The sequence below is a fragment of the Ranitomeya variabilis genome, chromosome 1, assembly GCF_051348905.1.
Source record: "Ranitomeya variabilis isolate aRanVar5 chromosome 1, aRanVar5.hap1, whole genome shotgun sequence".
Classification (NCBI taxonomy): Eukaryota; Metazoa; Chordata; class Amphibia; order Anura; family Dendrobatidae; genus Ranitomeya; species Ranitomeya variabilis.
The window spans coordinates 875,743,684-875,758,422 of NC_135232.1; the positions used below are offsets into that span (position 1 = coordinate 875,743,684).

At 42.0% G+C, this 14,739-nt stretch overlaps 1 protein-coding gene and 1 long non-coding RNA gene across 4 annotated transcripts in view; one reads left to right on the top strand and one right to left on the bottom strand.

Annotated features, from left to right (window-relative positions):
• The window catches only part of LOC143788262 (alcohol dehydrogenase 1-like), a 50,506-nt gene that overhangs the window by 19,007 nt on the left and 16,760 nt on the right, over positions 1–14,739 (top strand). The window contains exons 1-2 of one of the 3 annotated variants that reach the window (XM_077277786.1): positions 5,784–5,906; positions 12,813–12,914. In XM_077277786.1, the coding sequence (XP_077133901.1) occupies positions 5,889–5,906; positions 12,813–12,914 (120 nt within the window). In that variant the 5' untranslated portion in view covers positions 5,784–5,888. Of the gene's footprint in view, positions 1–5,783; positions 5,907–7,593; positions 7,618–12,812; positions 12,915–14,739 lie in introns of those variants that run through there. The other 2 variants (XM_077277804.1, XM_077277796.1) reach the window with 2 other exon arrangements.
• Positions 1–14,739, bottom strand: part of LOC143788278 (uncharacterized) — a 47,650-nt gene that overhangs the window by 15,814 nt on the left and 17,097 nt on the right. The gene's annotated exons all lie outside the window — the stretch shown is intronic.

Here is a 14,739-nt window from a genome sequence, read left to right on the forward strand (position 1 = left end):
TGCATACAGGTGGATTTCCTTTCAATAAGCACGTGACTCGTGAAGGTAATTGCTTGCACCTGAAATGTTTAGAGGCTTCATAGCAAAAAGGATGAATACATATGCACATGCCAATTTTAACAATTTTAAGTTATTTGATGCCATAGATATAATTTAGGCCTATATTTTTCTCACTTGACTTCACCAACTTAGACTATTTAGTGCTGATGCATCACACACAAATTGGATTACAAAAATATTTAAACACAGGTTGTAAAGTAAAAAAAAAAGAAGTAAAAAGCCAAGGGGGTGAATACTTTCACAACCCATTGTAGGAAGTAATACTGCCAACAGAAGAATAATTTTAGATGTTTTTAACCCATTGCCAAATATGTTATATGGGCCACAACCTGCTGTGTGCCATTTATAATGGCAATATCTTCTTATGTAAATAAGAACTTATCATTGTAAAGTAATATAAAACAATCCCTAAACTGTTCCAAGTCTAAATTTCTCAGTTCAAAGACGACAAGAACATACAGTATGATCTATTTCTGGTATCCCAAACTATTTTCATACACAAACTATTGGATGTTACTCCACTTCCCAATTTCTAAATGAAGTTGCACACTCAAGGACAATGCCAGACCTGGAAACTTTGTGTTGCTCACCTGTCCAGCATCTACACATGGCCTTGCTACCTTCTCCTACAGCCAACTACCTTTATATTAATCCACATTGGATTACTCTGATAACAAACAAGTCAAACACCACTGACATCACCACCCAAAGTCTACTAAGTTTAGCTCAGGCTGCTGCCAGCTGCCTGAGTATTACGGAAAGTACAGCATCCAGCTGTAGAGACACGAGGGTTAGTGGGTTCTCTCTTCTGCTGGCCTGGAAGTCTTTAGAAAGACCGCACAGACCAGGGTTCATCTCACTGAACATAGGGTAAGGGTAACTAACTACAGTAATAATTTATTTGATCACCAACAGTTAATAACATTTAGTACAGTCCAACAAGTACATACGATGGTGCAAATGACAGAGTCTCACACTTCTGCTGGCTCGTTGAGAATTGAAACATTTGTGACTTTGGGGTTTCAAGGGCTAACTACCCCAACCAGTAGCAACCCACTTTTTGGGGCACCCACAGAGAGGAGATAGCGGCAAGCATTCGAAGCTGATAGAGTCTATTAACGTATGTGGCCAGGTGACCTGATTATCCCAACCTGGATTCTCCGAATGTCGCCATGGGTTCAGTGATGGGCAGTGCATCCAATCTGTATTCCTCCAGTTGGAGCCATGGTGCCTTGGTTGCTGTCCTCTAGAGGCTGTAAAAGGAGAGAGGTCACTTTTATACCCATGGCTGTCCTTCAGGCCATTATCCACAGATTTGGGGGGTAGGTTGGAGGAGGTCATCTCTCATTGTTCAAGTGTTCAATTAACCTGCATATTTTGTCTTTCAATGTTTTCAGAACAACAAGCTGCAATGACTGACACAATAGGTAGTCAGTAGACATTCACCAAATTAACAAACATCGACTGTTCAACTAATCTGCTCCTTTGTACCTCAAGGATAGCAGAATAAGCTGCAGGGACTGATACAATAAGTAGTCAGCAACAATTCAACATATCAACCAACATCAATTCAACCTACAACAAGAGTTAACATTCAGGCTCATATGAACAATGCCTTATGTCTCTTGACCTGCTGAATAATATGTCTGGCATAATTAAGAATAAACGCAGTTTATCCTGATCTATCTAAAGACTCCAGGCCAGCTGGCTAATTGTCTTCCCAGCAACTCATGCTTGCTTTTCACAATATAACTTTTACTTCTTCACTCAGACCTGTGAATCCTCTGTCAGCTCTGCTGATTCAAACTACAAGTACCGTAACTAACGCCTTTCTGCTATTAAAGGGAACCTGTCACCCCCAAAATGGAAGGTAAGCTCAGCCCACCAGCATCAGGGGCTTATCTACAACATTCTGTAATGCTGTAGATAAGCCACCGATGTATCCTGAAAGATGAGAAAAAGAGGTTAGATTATACTCACCCAGGGGCGGTCCAGTCCGATGGGCGTCGCGGTCCGGTTCGGGGCCTCCCATCTTCATAGGATGACGTCCTCTCCTTGTCTTCACGCTGCGGCTCTGGCGCAGGCATACTTTGTCTGCCCTGTTGAGGGCAGAGCAAAGTACTGCAGTGCGCAGGCTCCGGGCCTCTCTGAACTTTCCCGGCATGAAGAGAAGAAGAGGACGTCATCGTAAGAAGGTGGGAGGTGCTGGACCGGACCGCGACGCCCATCGGACTGGACCACAGCGGGAACACTCCTGGGTGAGTATAATCTAACTTCTTTTTCTCATCTTTCAGGATACATTGGGGGCTTATCTACAGCATTACAGAATGTTGTAGATAAGCCCCTGATGCCGGTGGGCTTAGCTCACCTTCGATTTTAGGGGTGACAGGTTCCCTTTAAGGTGCCTGATTGCATTTCTGTCTCTGCTATTACTATATCCATGTTGAAAGTTTCCAATTGCATATATGCCTTTGCAATTAACTACATTGCTGCTGCAACATCAAGGCTGTATATAGTTCTATGCAGATCCTCTATGTGGCCTCCAGCAGCATCTAGTGGTTCTGGCTTCACTTGTCAATCTGCTGTCATGCATATTCTGCTGTTCTGGTCTTTGCTGATCCATCTGATGTCCTTTTCCACTGCATCATCGCCTCTGCTCCCCCTAATCTACAACTTAGACCCCTTTGCAGTGTATATGTGATAGCCAATGTTTAATTCAACCTAACTCAATAACAATAAACAGATTGAGAAAAAAGATGTTCAGATCATGCCAACAGTATCATATAGTGCATCATTAATTTGTCAGTAGAGAAGTAAAACTGTTATAATGCATCTATAAAGATGTATTTTTAGCACAATTCCATAAAAACAAACTTTATTTATAAATAAATCAATGCTAAATCAAACTACTGTTTCAGGATTTAGCATAATTAATATTAATAATAACTATAAGAAAAGTCTATAAAAATCCAAAGCATGATAATGATTTGGTATGACCATGAGTCTCCAGGTTTTGTGATGTAAAAAAAACATACCGAAAAGCATCATTCTAGAATTTTCTCCAAATTTAATGTCACTCTCAGTCTGTGCAAATCCATTAAGAAACAACTTAAATCATTTTTAAGGAAATATAAGAAAACTAAAATAATGTGACTATAGTATGTTCATAATTAGCCAATCACATTAAAGCTCATGTTAAAGGGAACCTGTCACCTGAATTTGGCGGGACTTGCACAGGCGTGTACTCCGGAGGACAGAGAATGAACTTCAATCCAATATTGCGGCCAGCATGCAGCCAGCGGGTAAGGAAAGGGTGAATCAAACACCCGAAAACCCCGCCCATATGACCCAAAACTGGTCCCGCCAAATTCAGGTGACAGGTTCCCTTTAAATAAAAGTCAGTACACAGCTGTCACAGTTTAAAGTGATTCTGATTAACTCCATATATAAAATTTAGCTGTTCTTGTATAATTTTCTTGATGTTTTCTTAGTTGCATTTTACAGCAAAAGTTATGGTTCGTAATCAGCTTACAACACAGCAAAGGAATTTCATTGTTAAAAGTTATCAGCCAGGAGAAGGGCACAACATTTTTTCCAAGGCATTAGCTATACAATGAAACATTGTGAAGATGGTCATCAAGCAGTGGTCTAAAATTTGGCACAACAGTGACATTACCTAGACCTGAACAATCTTCAAAAATTTATGAAAATACAAGAAGAAAATTGGTCCAGAAGGTTGCCAAGAGGCCTACAGCAACATTAAAGTGAACTTGTCAGCAGGATTTTGCTAAGTAAGCTACAGATACTGTCAGGTTGGTGCCACTATACTGATTAAAATGATACCTTGGTTGATGAAATCCGTCTTGTGGTTTATGTTTAATTTGTAATTTTCAGTTAATGAGATTCTGGTGCTTCGGGGCAGGCCTGTTGGTTGGGCTTTATAGGATGCTATGCTTAGGCATTCATCTGTATTGGCTTACGACAGGTCACTGATCCTTCAGTGACCTGCCCCCTATTTTACATACTGCATATACTATGGTGAGTTTAGAAAAAAAAAATGTACAATTTACATGGCAGCAGCGCCTGACCAGTAGCACATATAGCATTATGCCTATAATATTGGTGGCTAAAAAAAAATAACTTAATCAAAATGGTGTGGTGGGGGCACATGCGCAGTAGCATCTATCGCGTTCCGATAGATGCTACTCGGCAAATGCAACTGGGGCCATTTTGCTAGAAAAAAAAATTTGCTGCAGTAAAATGGCGCCATGTTACTGACGTTAATTTTTTTTTTAAACCACACAATATGATATGTAGTTTGTAAATTAGGCGGCAGGTCACTGACGGATCAGTGACCTGTCATAAGCCCATAAAGAACCATATGTAAGCAGAGTTCCGCCCCTGAGCACCAGAATCACAATAACTGAAAACTGCAAATACAGATTGAACAACAACCACAAGACGGATTTCATCAACCAAGGTATAATTTTAATCAGTATAACGTAGACAGTGTTTGTAGTTTACTGAGCAAAATCCTGCTGACAGGTTTACTGTACTTATTGTGTACTGTATTTGACAACAATCTCTGGTATTTTTCATTTGTCTGGCCTGTGGAGTAATGTGGCAAGATTAAAGTCATTCCTTACAAAGAAAAACATCCAAGCCCAGCTATGCTTTACCCAAACCTACATCAAGTCTTCCAAAAGCAAATGGAAAAATGTGTTATTGTCTGATGAGACCAAGGTTGAATTTTTGGCCATAATTCCAAAAGGTATGTTTGGCACAAAGTTAACACTGTCATTATCCCCAAAAGAATACTATACTCACTGTGAAACAGAGTGTTGGACACAGAATTATGCTTTTGAGGCTATTTTGTGGCTGCTGGAACTAAGACTTTAGTCAAAGTGGATGACATTTTGAACTGATCCAAATGTTAGTCAATGTTTGCAACAAAATCAGCTAAAAAGCTGAAGATGAATTTCACTTTTCTATACGACAACGACCCTAAGCATACCGCCAAATACCGTAAACTAAAGAATGGCTTCACCAGGAGAACATCAACGTTTTGCAATGTCCCAGACCTGAATCCAATTGAAATTTGATTTTTAGATTACATAGCCTGGTATTTTAGACTTTTTATATCCACTGTAATATAGCGCAAATTATCAGACTTGTCCACTGTCTCTTATTCCCTCCCAATTATATCTCAATCTGTGCTTCTCTAGATATATTCATGTATTTATTTAGTATATTAATGATGTTATATGGACTACAAAGATTAGATCTTGTAATATTTGTGACTTTATGAGGACTTATAGATCTATTTTGGTGAATACAAATGTAGCTGAATGTATTTGGTTGGAGTTTTACTAAGAGATGTGACAGGCAGCATACTAAATATTGTACTAGGGAGCAAGAGAAGTTGTTTGGCTGCATGCTTGGAAATAACTTCCCTCGCTGCTTTATTTGACCTTGCTTTCTACCAGCATTGACTGTGACCGTACTATGTCAATACCAACTACAAAGTGTGTTTTTTACACATGATATACTATATAATTGCACATATTATAAGTTCTTAACTACTGTGAATAAAGTTCACATTTATGGTAAGGAGAATATATGTAAATGGAGAGGATTGTTATATTTTATGTCCTCTATTTTTACCCTATCACCATTTCTACAGCTATAACTGATTTTTATAAGGAGGAGCACAAGGCACTAAGCCAGGGAGGAGGGGGACAGGAATGGGAGGTGTAATTTGGTACTTTAGAAAATGAAAAATACCATTCACACTGACCTGTGTAAAGGTTTGTGGAAAGAAGTGGAACATGGCTACTGCTGGGAAGGTAAGTAGTTGTAATGTATTTATGTTTTCTTAGTCAGGAATGACAACTCTGTCTTCTAGTTCAGTTACAAAATGACAATGTAATAATCTCCCATGCATTAGAATTATAAAATGTTTACATAACTTTGTGGGAATTGTGACCAGGATTTCCCCCTTAGGGTATGTGCACACATTGATGATTTGCAAAAGAAAATTCTTCTGAAAATCCTGATGTGTTTGCAGGAAAAATCTTCCAGAAATAGGGACATTTTTGTCATGTTTGTGTTGCATTTTTGTTACATTGTTTACTTGTACAGTTTAACAAATCATCTGCAAAACATGCTGAAAGAATTAACATACTACAGATTCAAAAAAGAAAAAAATGAGCAACGTGTGCATGAGAATTCAGGAATCTCACTCACTTTGCTGGCACTAGAAAATCCTTTGGTTTTCTGTGACAAAACTGAGCACTTACAGAGTCATAACACGACTCTCCTTCACTTGCTGTTAGTATTATATCTTAGCAAGAAGAGATGATGGAGGGAGTAGTTTCAAGATTCTTTAGATCATGCCTGCATTACGGAACAGATATATTTCACAACTCAGCTCGTACTAATTTCCATATATAAATATTTCTTAGCATATTCTAATTATTCATAATTGTCATAGAATCTTGGGTTTTCCTTCCCGTAGGGCAGAGATTTAGTTTACTGCCTTGCAGTCTCATACCATAGCCAAGTTATGTTGTGTTATGCTAAGTGCAGGTCCGGAGGGGAGGGTAGTGGCACAGGAATTCAAGGAACTCTGGATCTGCTCATACTACAGTTTAGATATTTTGCCTGGAGTGTTCCATAATTGGGTTCCTTTTTAAAATCGAATGATAAACATAGATTTCATTTACCAAGCTAAACTAAAAAATGAAAGGGCCGATTCATTAAAGAGAACAAGTCAGCAGGATTTTGCAAAGTACAGAAATGGCCATGTTGGCAGTGGGATACCTATTAAAATGATACCTGTGGTGAAGAAATTTGTTTTGTGGTTTTTGTGTAATCATTGTCTGAAGTATTCTTGTGATGATTAGTAGTGATGAGCGAGTGTACTCGTTGCTCGGGTTTTGCCGAGCACGCTCGGGTGACCTCCGAGTATTTGTTAGTGCTCAGAGATTTAGTTTTCATCGCTGCAGCTGAATGATTTACATCTGTTAGCCAGCATAAGTACATGTGGGGGTTGCCTGATTGCTAGGGAATCTCCACATGTAATCAAGCTGGATAACAGCTGTAAATCATTCAGCTGAGGTGAGGAAAACTAAATCTCCGAGCAGTCATAAATACCCGGAGGTCACCCGAGCGCGCTCGGGGAAAACCGGAGCAACGAGTACACTCGCTCATCACTAGTGGTGATATATTCATGCATCAGGGCGTGACTGTGGGCAGGGTCTTATATAGGTCTCTCCAACAAAATGGCGCCTACAGTATGGCCATGTCTGTACTCTGAAAAATTCTGCTGACAGGTTCCCTTTAAGGTGTGTACGCCAGAAATCAGCTGTAAGCACTCACCTGCAGAGCTGTTCCATCTTCAAATCAATAGGAGGCAGATGTGTAGTACCATGCAGCAGCCACTATCAGAAGAAGGCCAGCTATGCAAGAGAGTACTTCCGGCTAACGGTGGCCGACACCGATAACAACTGATCGGCTGAGGTGCTAAATGTCAGACCTTGATGACCTATGCTACAGGTAGGACATCAATGCTAAAGTAGTGGATAACCTCTTTAAAGGGAATCTCTCGCCACATTTGACCTATCTAAAATATTAATATGGGCATATAGGGTATAGACTGCTGAAAAAAGTCCTACCTTTATGGCTCAAATCAAATGCCTTGTTGTTGATAAATCATCTTTTATTACTTTATATAAATTAACTCTTCCATGCAAAGGATGTTTGGAGGCATTTGGAGTGTTGTTCAGAAGAGTGTTGCTTGGTGATTTGTCTGTGTGCATATCCCCATCCTCTCCTATTTGATTTTTCCTTCCTTTACTTCCCAGTGTTTGACTCTGTTATTTGTGCGTGCATGTGATTGGTATTTATATTTATCCCTGTAGGTCTTCCCTTGTTAGTCTGATTTGTATATCCTTATACACTACAACTTCCTATTTCCCTGGCCCTAAGTAGGGAAGGGGACCGATAAGGGCTGATTTAGGAGCTCTTCACCATCAGAAGTAATCCAAGGAGCAGGGATAGTTAGGACTCCACTAGCTTTAGGGATAGGGAATGAGCCCTTAGCCCCGGAATATCCTGAAACAGTGACAGCTGTATGATTTCTCAGTCATTGGCAAAGTTTGACATTTGCATGCCAATCCTGGCCAGATACAACAATATGTATAGAGCATTAGTAGAGCATGGGTGGAATAGGGCATAGCTACACCCAACCATCAAATTAATGAAAAGTTATGCTATTTTGGTAGTGTAACCTACTCCTTAAGTGTACACCAGTCCTTGTCTGGAGGTATTAGCCACTTAATGAATTGGGTGCATCGTACTCCAGCAAACCCATTTATTAACTCTCCCTAAGTGTGCAATCTGATTGACATGGTCTGGGATTCAGACTATATAGTTCATTTTGTCATCTTTGATACTACATAAATGTACACATTTATACATGTATACATTAATGTACACATAGACCCACAGACTGAGAATTCCGTGGATGGTACCGGATATTGTAAGCCATAATAAATGTTGCAGAAAGTAAATGTAACACCTGCACTGGGAACTGTCATGGCAGCTACTGGTATACTGGGATTTACAGACACTAAGAAGAGCTTTGCAGCTGCAGTTAAACGGGGACCTACAGACATTAGCAGATTTTCCTCAGCTGCAGTGGACTACAATTCCCAAGGACCCTTGGACTACAATTCCCAGGGATCCTTGTTTCAGTCAGATGACACAGCCTGGATTGGATGAGGAGGGACTTGGAAGGAGGAGCTGGGCAGAAAGTGAAAGCAAGAATTCAGAGAAAGAAAAGAGCGTGGCATCTTGCTGGGAGAGACTGAGCACGGTGGATTTGCATCGCACCACGCTGCAGGGTTGCTGTCCCCTCGGATATACCCGCGCTGCTGGAGAGAGCGCGGCTTTGTTTTACCCTCTGGAGCAAGTTGCATCAAGAACTTGGAGAGTTCTGCCGGCACTCCCACCGTATAAAGGACTGAATCCGGCCGCCCCCAGCTGGCGTCCAGAGAACCATCCGGCCGTTGGAGACGCGCAGTGAGTGCCCTTCTGAGACTTGTGGTCCTACCAGCGCTATTTACAGTGAGTACATTACAGCCCAGACTATTGCCATTGATATTCATCTAAGTGCACCAACTGTTCTAATTTGTGCGCCAACATCCGCGGCAACTGGGCCCCAACGTTTGGACTGAGTTAAACTAGAAGAAACAAAAACCCTGCTACATTATACTTGCAGGGTTGAAGTAGAATTAGAGTGTGATGTGTATATGACTTTGACAGAGCAGTTACTTGTATTGCATGTTATTTTTTTAAATCCATCTCATTTATGCTGCATAGCAATAAACCTGTTAAACTGTTTTACTCCTGATCCCTGTGAGTATGTACTGAGTGTGGCAGGGGCTTCCCGAGTCATCCCCTGGCAGAAGATAATAGTCCTTCTGCAGTCCCAGAGAGAGCTCCAATCAAGATTCGGGTGGAGGCACTGCGCCCTGGAGAGGTGAGACCCCCCATAACACCCAGTGTACTGTGGTAGCCCTAAAGGGATGTGTTACATAAAAAAATGGCATTTTCTCATCAGCAATACAATGGATCTGTATGGATGTGTATGGCCACATACCCTGACCACGTCTCTGAACACTCAACATCTTATACTTCTGGGCACTCCAGGGAGGTTGCAGTTGCAGTTCTGGCATATAATAGCTCTGGAGGATAATGCGTTTAAGATGACTTTGTAAGAGGCTGTGACATAAAGGATGAGAATCCTCAGTGCTGTGTGCCATTTGTGAGTGAGGAATGCCATCTACTGTCCAAACAGGACCCTGAGGAACTGACCGGAAGATGGAGAGTTTAAGGATAGACAAGACTGGATTGAGTACCGGGTTAGGTGACGATGACACAGTTTCTTGCTAGAAAAGGTTAACGAGCCAAAATGGGAGTAGATTTGGCACCAAGAGAAGAGACGTCAAGACATGTGTCACGAAAGAGACTGAGGCCGAGGTGACAGACCGTGACAGGAAGTGTGAACCAGTGGACTTTGGCACACCAGGAAGCAGAACCCAGGCGGCGATAGACAAGCTCTGGAACCCAGACAACGCCCACAGATCAGACCGGCGCAAGGCAAGCTCCAGAACCCAGACTAGGTCAAAGCCCGGAGACCAGATCTATGCTGTTCAAGACCCAGAGCCCAGATGATGTCAGTCAAGAGCCTAGGCCCAGCCCTCATTCCACAGAGTACAAGAGATATCCGCCATCAGTCAAATGAGGAAACTCTGCTTGGGGGTGGACGCCTGGCGTGAGTGAACTAGGCCATTGCTTCCAGCACTGACATATGGTACAGAGGTTGGCCTCGGTTAGTACAACAGACAGGGCGAGGGCCGGTTGAAGAGAAGGAACCCCCAACAAGCCTTGTTAACCTTTGTAAGGATGACTTGCGGCGTAGCGGAAAGAACCAGAGACCACCAGCTAGGGCCTGTGTTAGAGGAAGAGGCAGTACAGTGACTCTTATACTACCAGGATCATTACCCCTGATAGAAGGTTATAAGAATACTAGATGGTGGCCCGATTCTAACGCATCGGGTATTCTAGAATATGTATGTAGTTTGTTTATGAAGTTTTCAGAATAATGCAATTTATACACAGGATTCGGACGGCCGGGTGCGACCAATTAGCGAAGCGTGGTTCAAATTCCGCAACAATTCGTGGCCGGACTGCGCCTGTCGCTGATTGTTCGCGACCGGCTGGGCGTGACCAATCAGTGAAGCCAGGGCCGGCCCCAGGTTTTTGAGGGCCCCAGGCGAAATAGTCTCATTGGCCCCCCTCTTTAACACATACTACGATTCATGATGCACAGATACAGCAGAGAAGTATACCACAGCTAAGTAGCATATAACACAGCCCACGTAGCATATAGTACAGCCACGTAGCATATAGCACAGCCACGTAGTATATAGTACAGCCCATGTAGTATATAGCACAGCCCATGCAGTATATAGCACGGCCCACGCAGTGTATAACACAGCCCACGTAGTATATAGCACAGCCCACGTAGTATATAACACAGCCAACACAGTGTATTACAGCCCACGTAGTATATAGCACAGCCCAAGCAGTGTATAACACAGCCCACGCAGTATATAGCACAGCCAACGTAGTATATAACACAGCCCACGTAGTATATAACACAGGCCACGTAGTATATAACAGCCCACGTAGTATATAACACAGCCCATGTAGTATATTGCCCAGTCATGTATATTGCACAGCTACGTAGTATATAGCACAGCCCACGTAGTATATAACACAGCCACATAGTATATAGCACAGCTCACGTAGTATATAGCACAGCTCAAGCAGTATATAACACAGCCACGTAGTATATTGCACAGCTACGTAGTATATAGCACAGCTCACGTAGTATATAGCACAGCTCACGCAGTATATAGCACAGCTCACGCAGTATATAACACAGCCACGTAGTATATTGCCCAACCACGTAATATATAGCACAGCCCACGTAGTATATAGCACAGAGACGCAGTATATAACACAGCTCATGCAGTATATGACACAGCCCACGTAGTTTATAGCACAGCGATGTAGTATATAGCAATGTGGGCACCATATCCCTGTTAAAAAAAAGAATTAAAATAAAAAATTGTTATATACTCACCTTCCGGTGGCTCCCGGATGCAGGCGAGGCGTTTAGCGATGCTCCTCGCGACGCTCCCGTCCTAAGAATGCATTGCGGTCTCACGAGATGATGACGTAGTGGTCTCATGAGACCGCTACATCATCATCTCGCGAGACCGCAATGCATGGCCCGGAGCGTTGCGAAGAGCCGGAAAGGCGCCGGAAGGTGATTATATAATGATTTTTTATTTTTTTTATTATTTTTTACATTAGATGTTTTTACTATTGATGCTGCATAGGCAGCATCAATAGTAAAAATTTGGTCACACAGAGTTAATTGCAACGTTAACGGACTGCGTTACACCGCGGCATAACGCGGTGTAACCCAGCCATTAACCCAGTGTGAGCGCTGACTGGAGGGGAGTATGGAGGGGGCACTGACAGAGAGTAGGAAGGGGCGAATTCGCGGCCGGACTGTGCCCGTCGCTGATTGGTCGCGGTCTGCCGGCTGCGACCAATCAGCGACGCGGGATTTCTGTGACAGACAGACAGACAAACAGACGGAAGTACCCCTTAGACGATTATATATATATAGATTGTAATAGTTAGAGTGAACCTGAGGATTGATTGTATAGTTATAATATAATTGTATATTTTCACTTGTAATTACTCTGCTTTGTATTATTCACCAGTACTATAGTTACCACAATTTCCCACCACCCTAGAGAAATAAACCGTTTTATCGGTTACTTGTGCATGTTGTATCTGGTCAGCTGCTTACAGCCAGATTCTTTTCAAATCTTAAATATTTGGCAGTTAATGTGCACATTTTTCACTCAACTTGTTTTTTTATGACACTGTTGACTATTTGCAACAAAACGTTTGATGGTTCTGTGATTCAGACTTGTAACAATTTTTGACTTTTCAGAGTCTGTTAAATCTCTTGTTTGGCCCATTGTGCCCGAGAAAAACAAGCTGTCTAATAATTCTGCACACCTTGATAAAGAGTGTTGATATCCTTCTTCCACACTCTCCCTCATTGCACAAATACAGTTCTACTATGCTTTCTCATTCAGGTAATCAAATGTAAAGCAGCCGTGTGCTGGGGACCTAAACAACCACTCAGCATTGAAGAGATTGAGGTTGCACCACCAAAGGCGCATGAAGTTCGCATAAAGGTAATATTAATTCTTAAATAATCACTGTAATTTTAGCATACTTTTTATAAATCAATAGTACAAGCAAATATATGAAACATTGTAGTACTGTATATCTTAGAGAAATCTGCTTCTTTCCCCACTTATAATTTGTTTTTTCCTCCCAACTATTCACTATTCACTCTGAAAAACAGCAAAAATCCACTTTGAGCAAAACAAGATGAATTGCCCGCTCATTGAAGTGTCAGAATACAGTTGTCTAATAAACTCTATGGAGAGGGAAGGAGGATGGAGGAGCAGTGTGAGAAGTAGAATAAGGGGGCAGACGGATGACCATTTTTCCAGGGCCGGTATAAGACAAATAGGGGTCCTGGGCAAAATTCAAAGTGGGGCCCCCAATCCTAATTATTTTTACATTCTCAGAAAACCCCTGCAGTGTCAGTTCACACGCATCATTTTTGCTGCGGATTGATCTATAGTGATGGCATGAAATATTCTGGGTTTTTTGCAGCCTTTTCACTTGCATTTTTGTGCCGCATTCATTTGAATAAGGAAAAAAATGCTGCAGAAATGCTGAAAGACGACAGCAGCAGATTTATAAAAAAGAGCGTCTTCTGGCTGGTGTCCGTGTCTGGCTGCAGCACTGGGACAGAGCGGAATAGTGTAGTAGACTGCACTATTCCATCCAATAGTATATTAAGCCCTGTTCACACTGCGCTTCTGCCTGAATCCCCCTAAAATAGGATTCACATAAATCCCCGATGGGGCTGTAACAAGGTAGGCTGGGGCGGGGCAGCAGATCCTTTTCCTCCTGGCCCTTCCAGGGCACACACAGTACAGCAATAAAGACATAGAACATAGATGATTTAAAGAGGAACTCCCCACAATGAAAGGATATAGACACATTTACATACGATCACGCATAGCAAATAGATCACATGCATATGAAGCAGTTCAATGGAATTACAAGGCACATACATTAAGAACAATGTTAACACAATATATTAAGAACATGTTTATATCAAGTGCTTGGGGCCAAAAAGGAAGGAGAGAGGGAGTACTGAGGTCCTCCGCCACCTCCTTACAGAGCCACAGACTGCAATGACACAAGCAAGGTGCAAATGAATTTTTTTTTCTGAAATTGAAATTGACCGTCTGATTTATTTTCTTAGGGTATGTGCACACGTTCAGGAATTGGCAGCATATGTCCACTGCGTCCAAAGCGCTGCTGGCTATTGAACGCAGGTGACTCCTCTGTGATCACTGAACCGTGGGGATTCACTGCGTCCAATACATTGCACAGGTGAGATTTATTGCACCTCAGCAAGAGAAATTGACATGCTGCGGTCTGGAAAGACGCACCACATGCCCGTCTCTTCAGTGAGTCGCGTGCATCTCTGCACAGATAGTGGACATGGGATTTCTTGAATTTCCATCCACTATGCTGTAACATCTGGACGCTGCACAAGTATGCAGCGTCCAACTCGCAGCGTTTACTGATCGTGTGCACCTACCCTCAGAGTCTGTTTGCATTTTTTCATCTATAAGTGTCCACGTTTCTGTGGCTGTTGGAACAGACAGACATGTTCAGAAAAAAAAAACATCACATGTGGAATTCATTTGAACGCCATTCCTGCAATTGCAATTTATACAGGATTCAGGCAGAACCCACCGGGCGCAGTAAAGAAAGACAGTGTGAACAGGCCCTAATGTAAAACACAGGCATTAGACATAAACTGCGGATCCCTATTATAGCAACACTACAATTACAGAACTATATATGCAGCACATATACACACTATACATGTACACACATCATATATACTTTATAAATATAGAAACATAC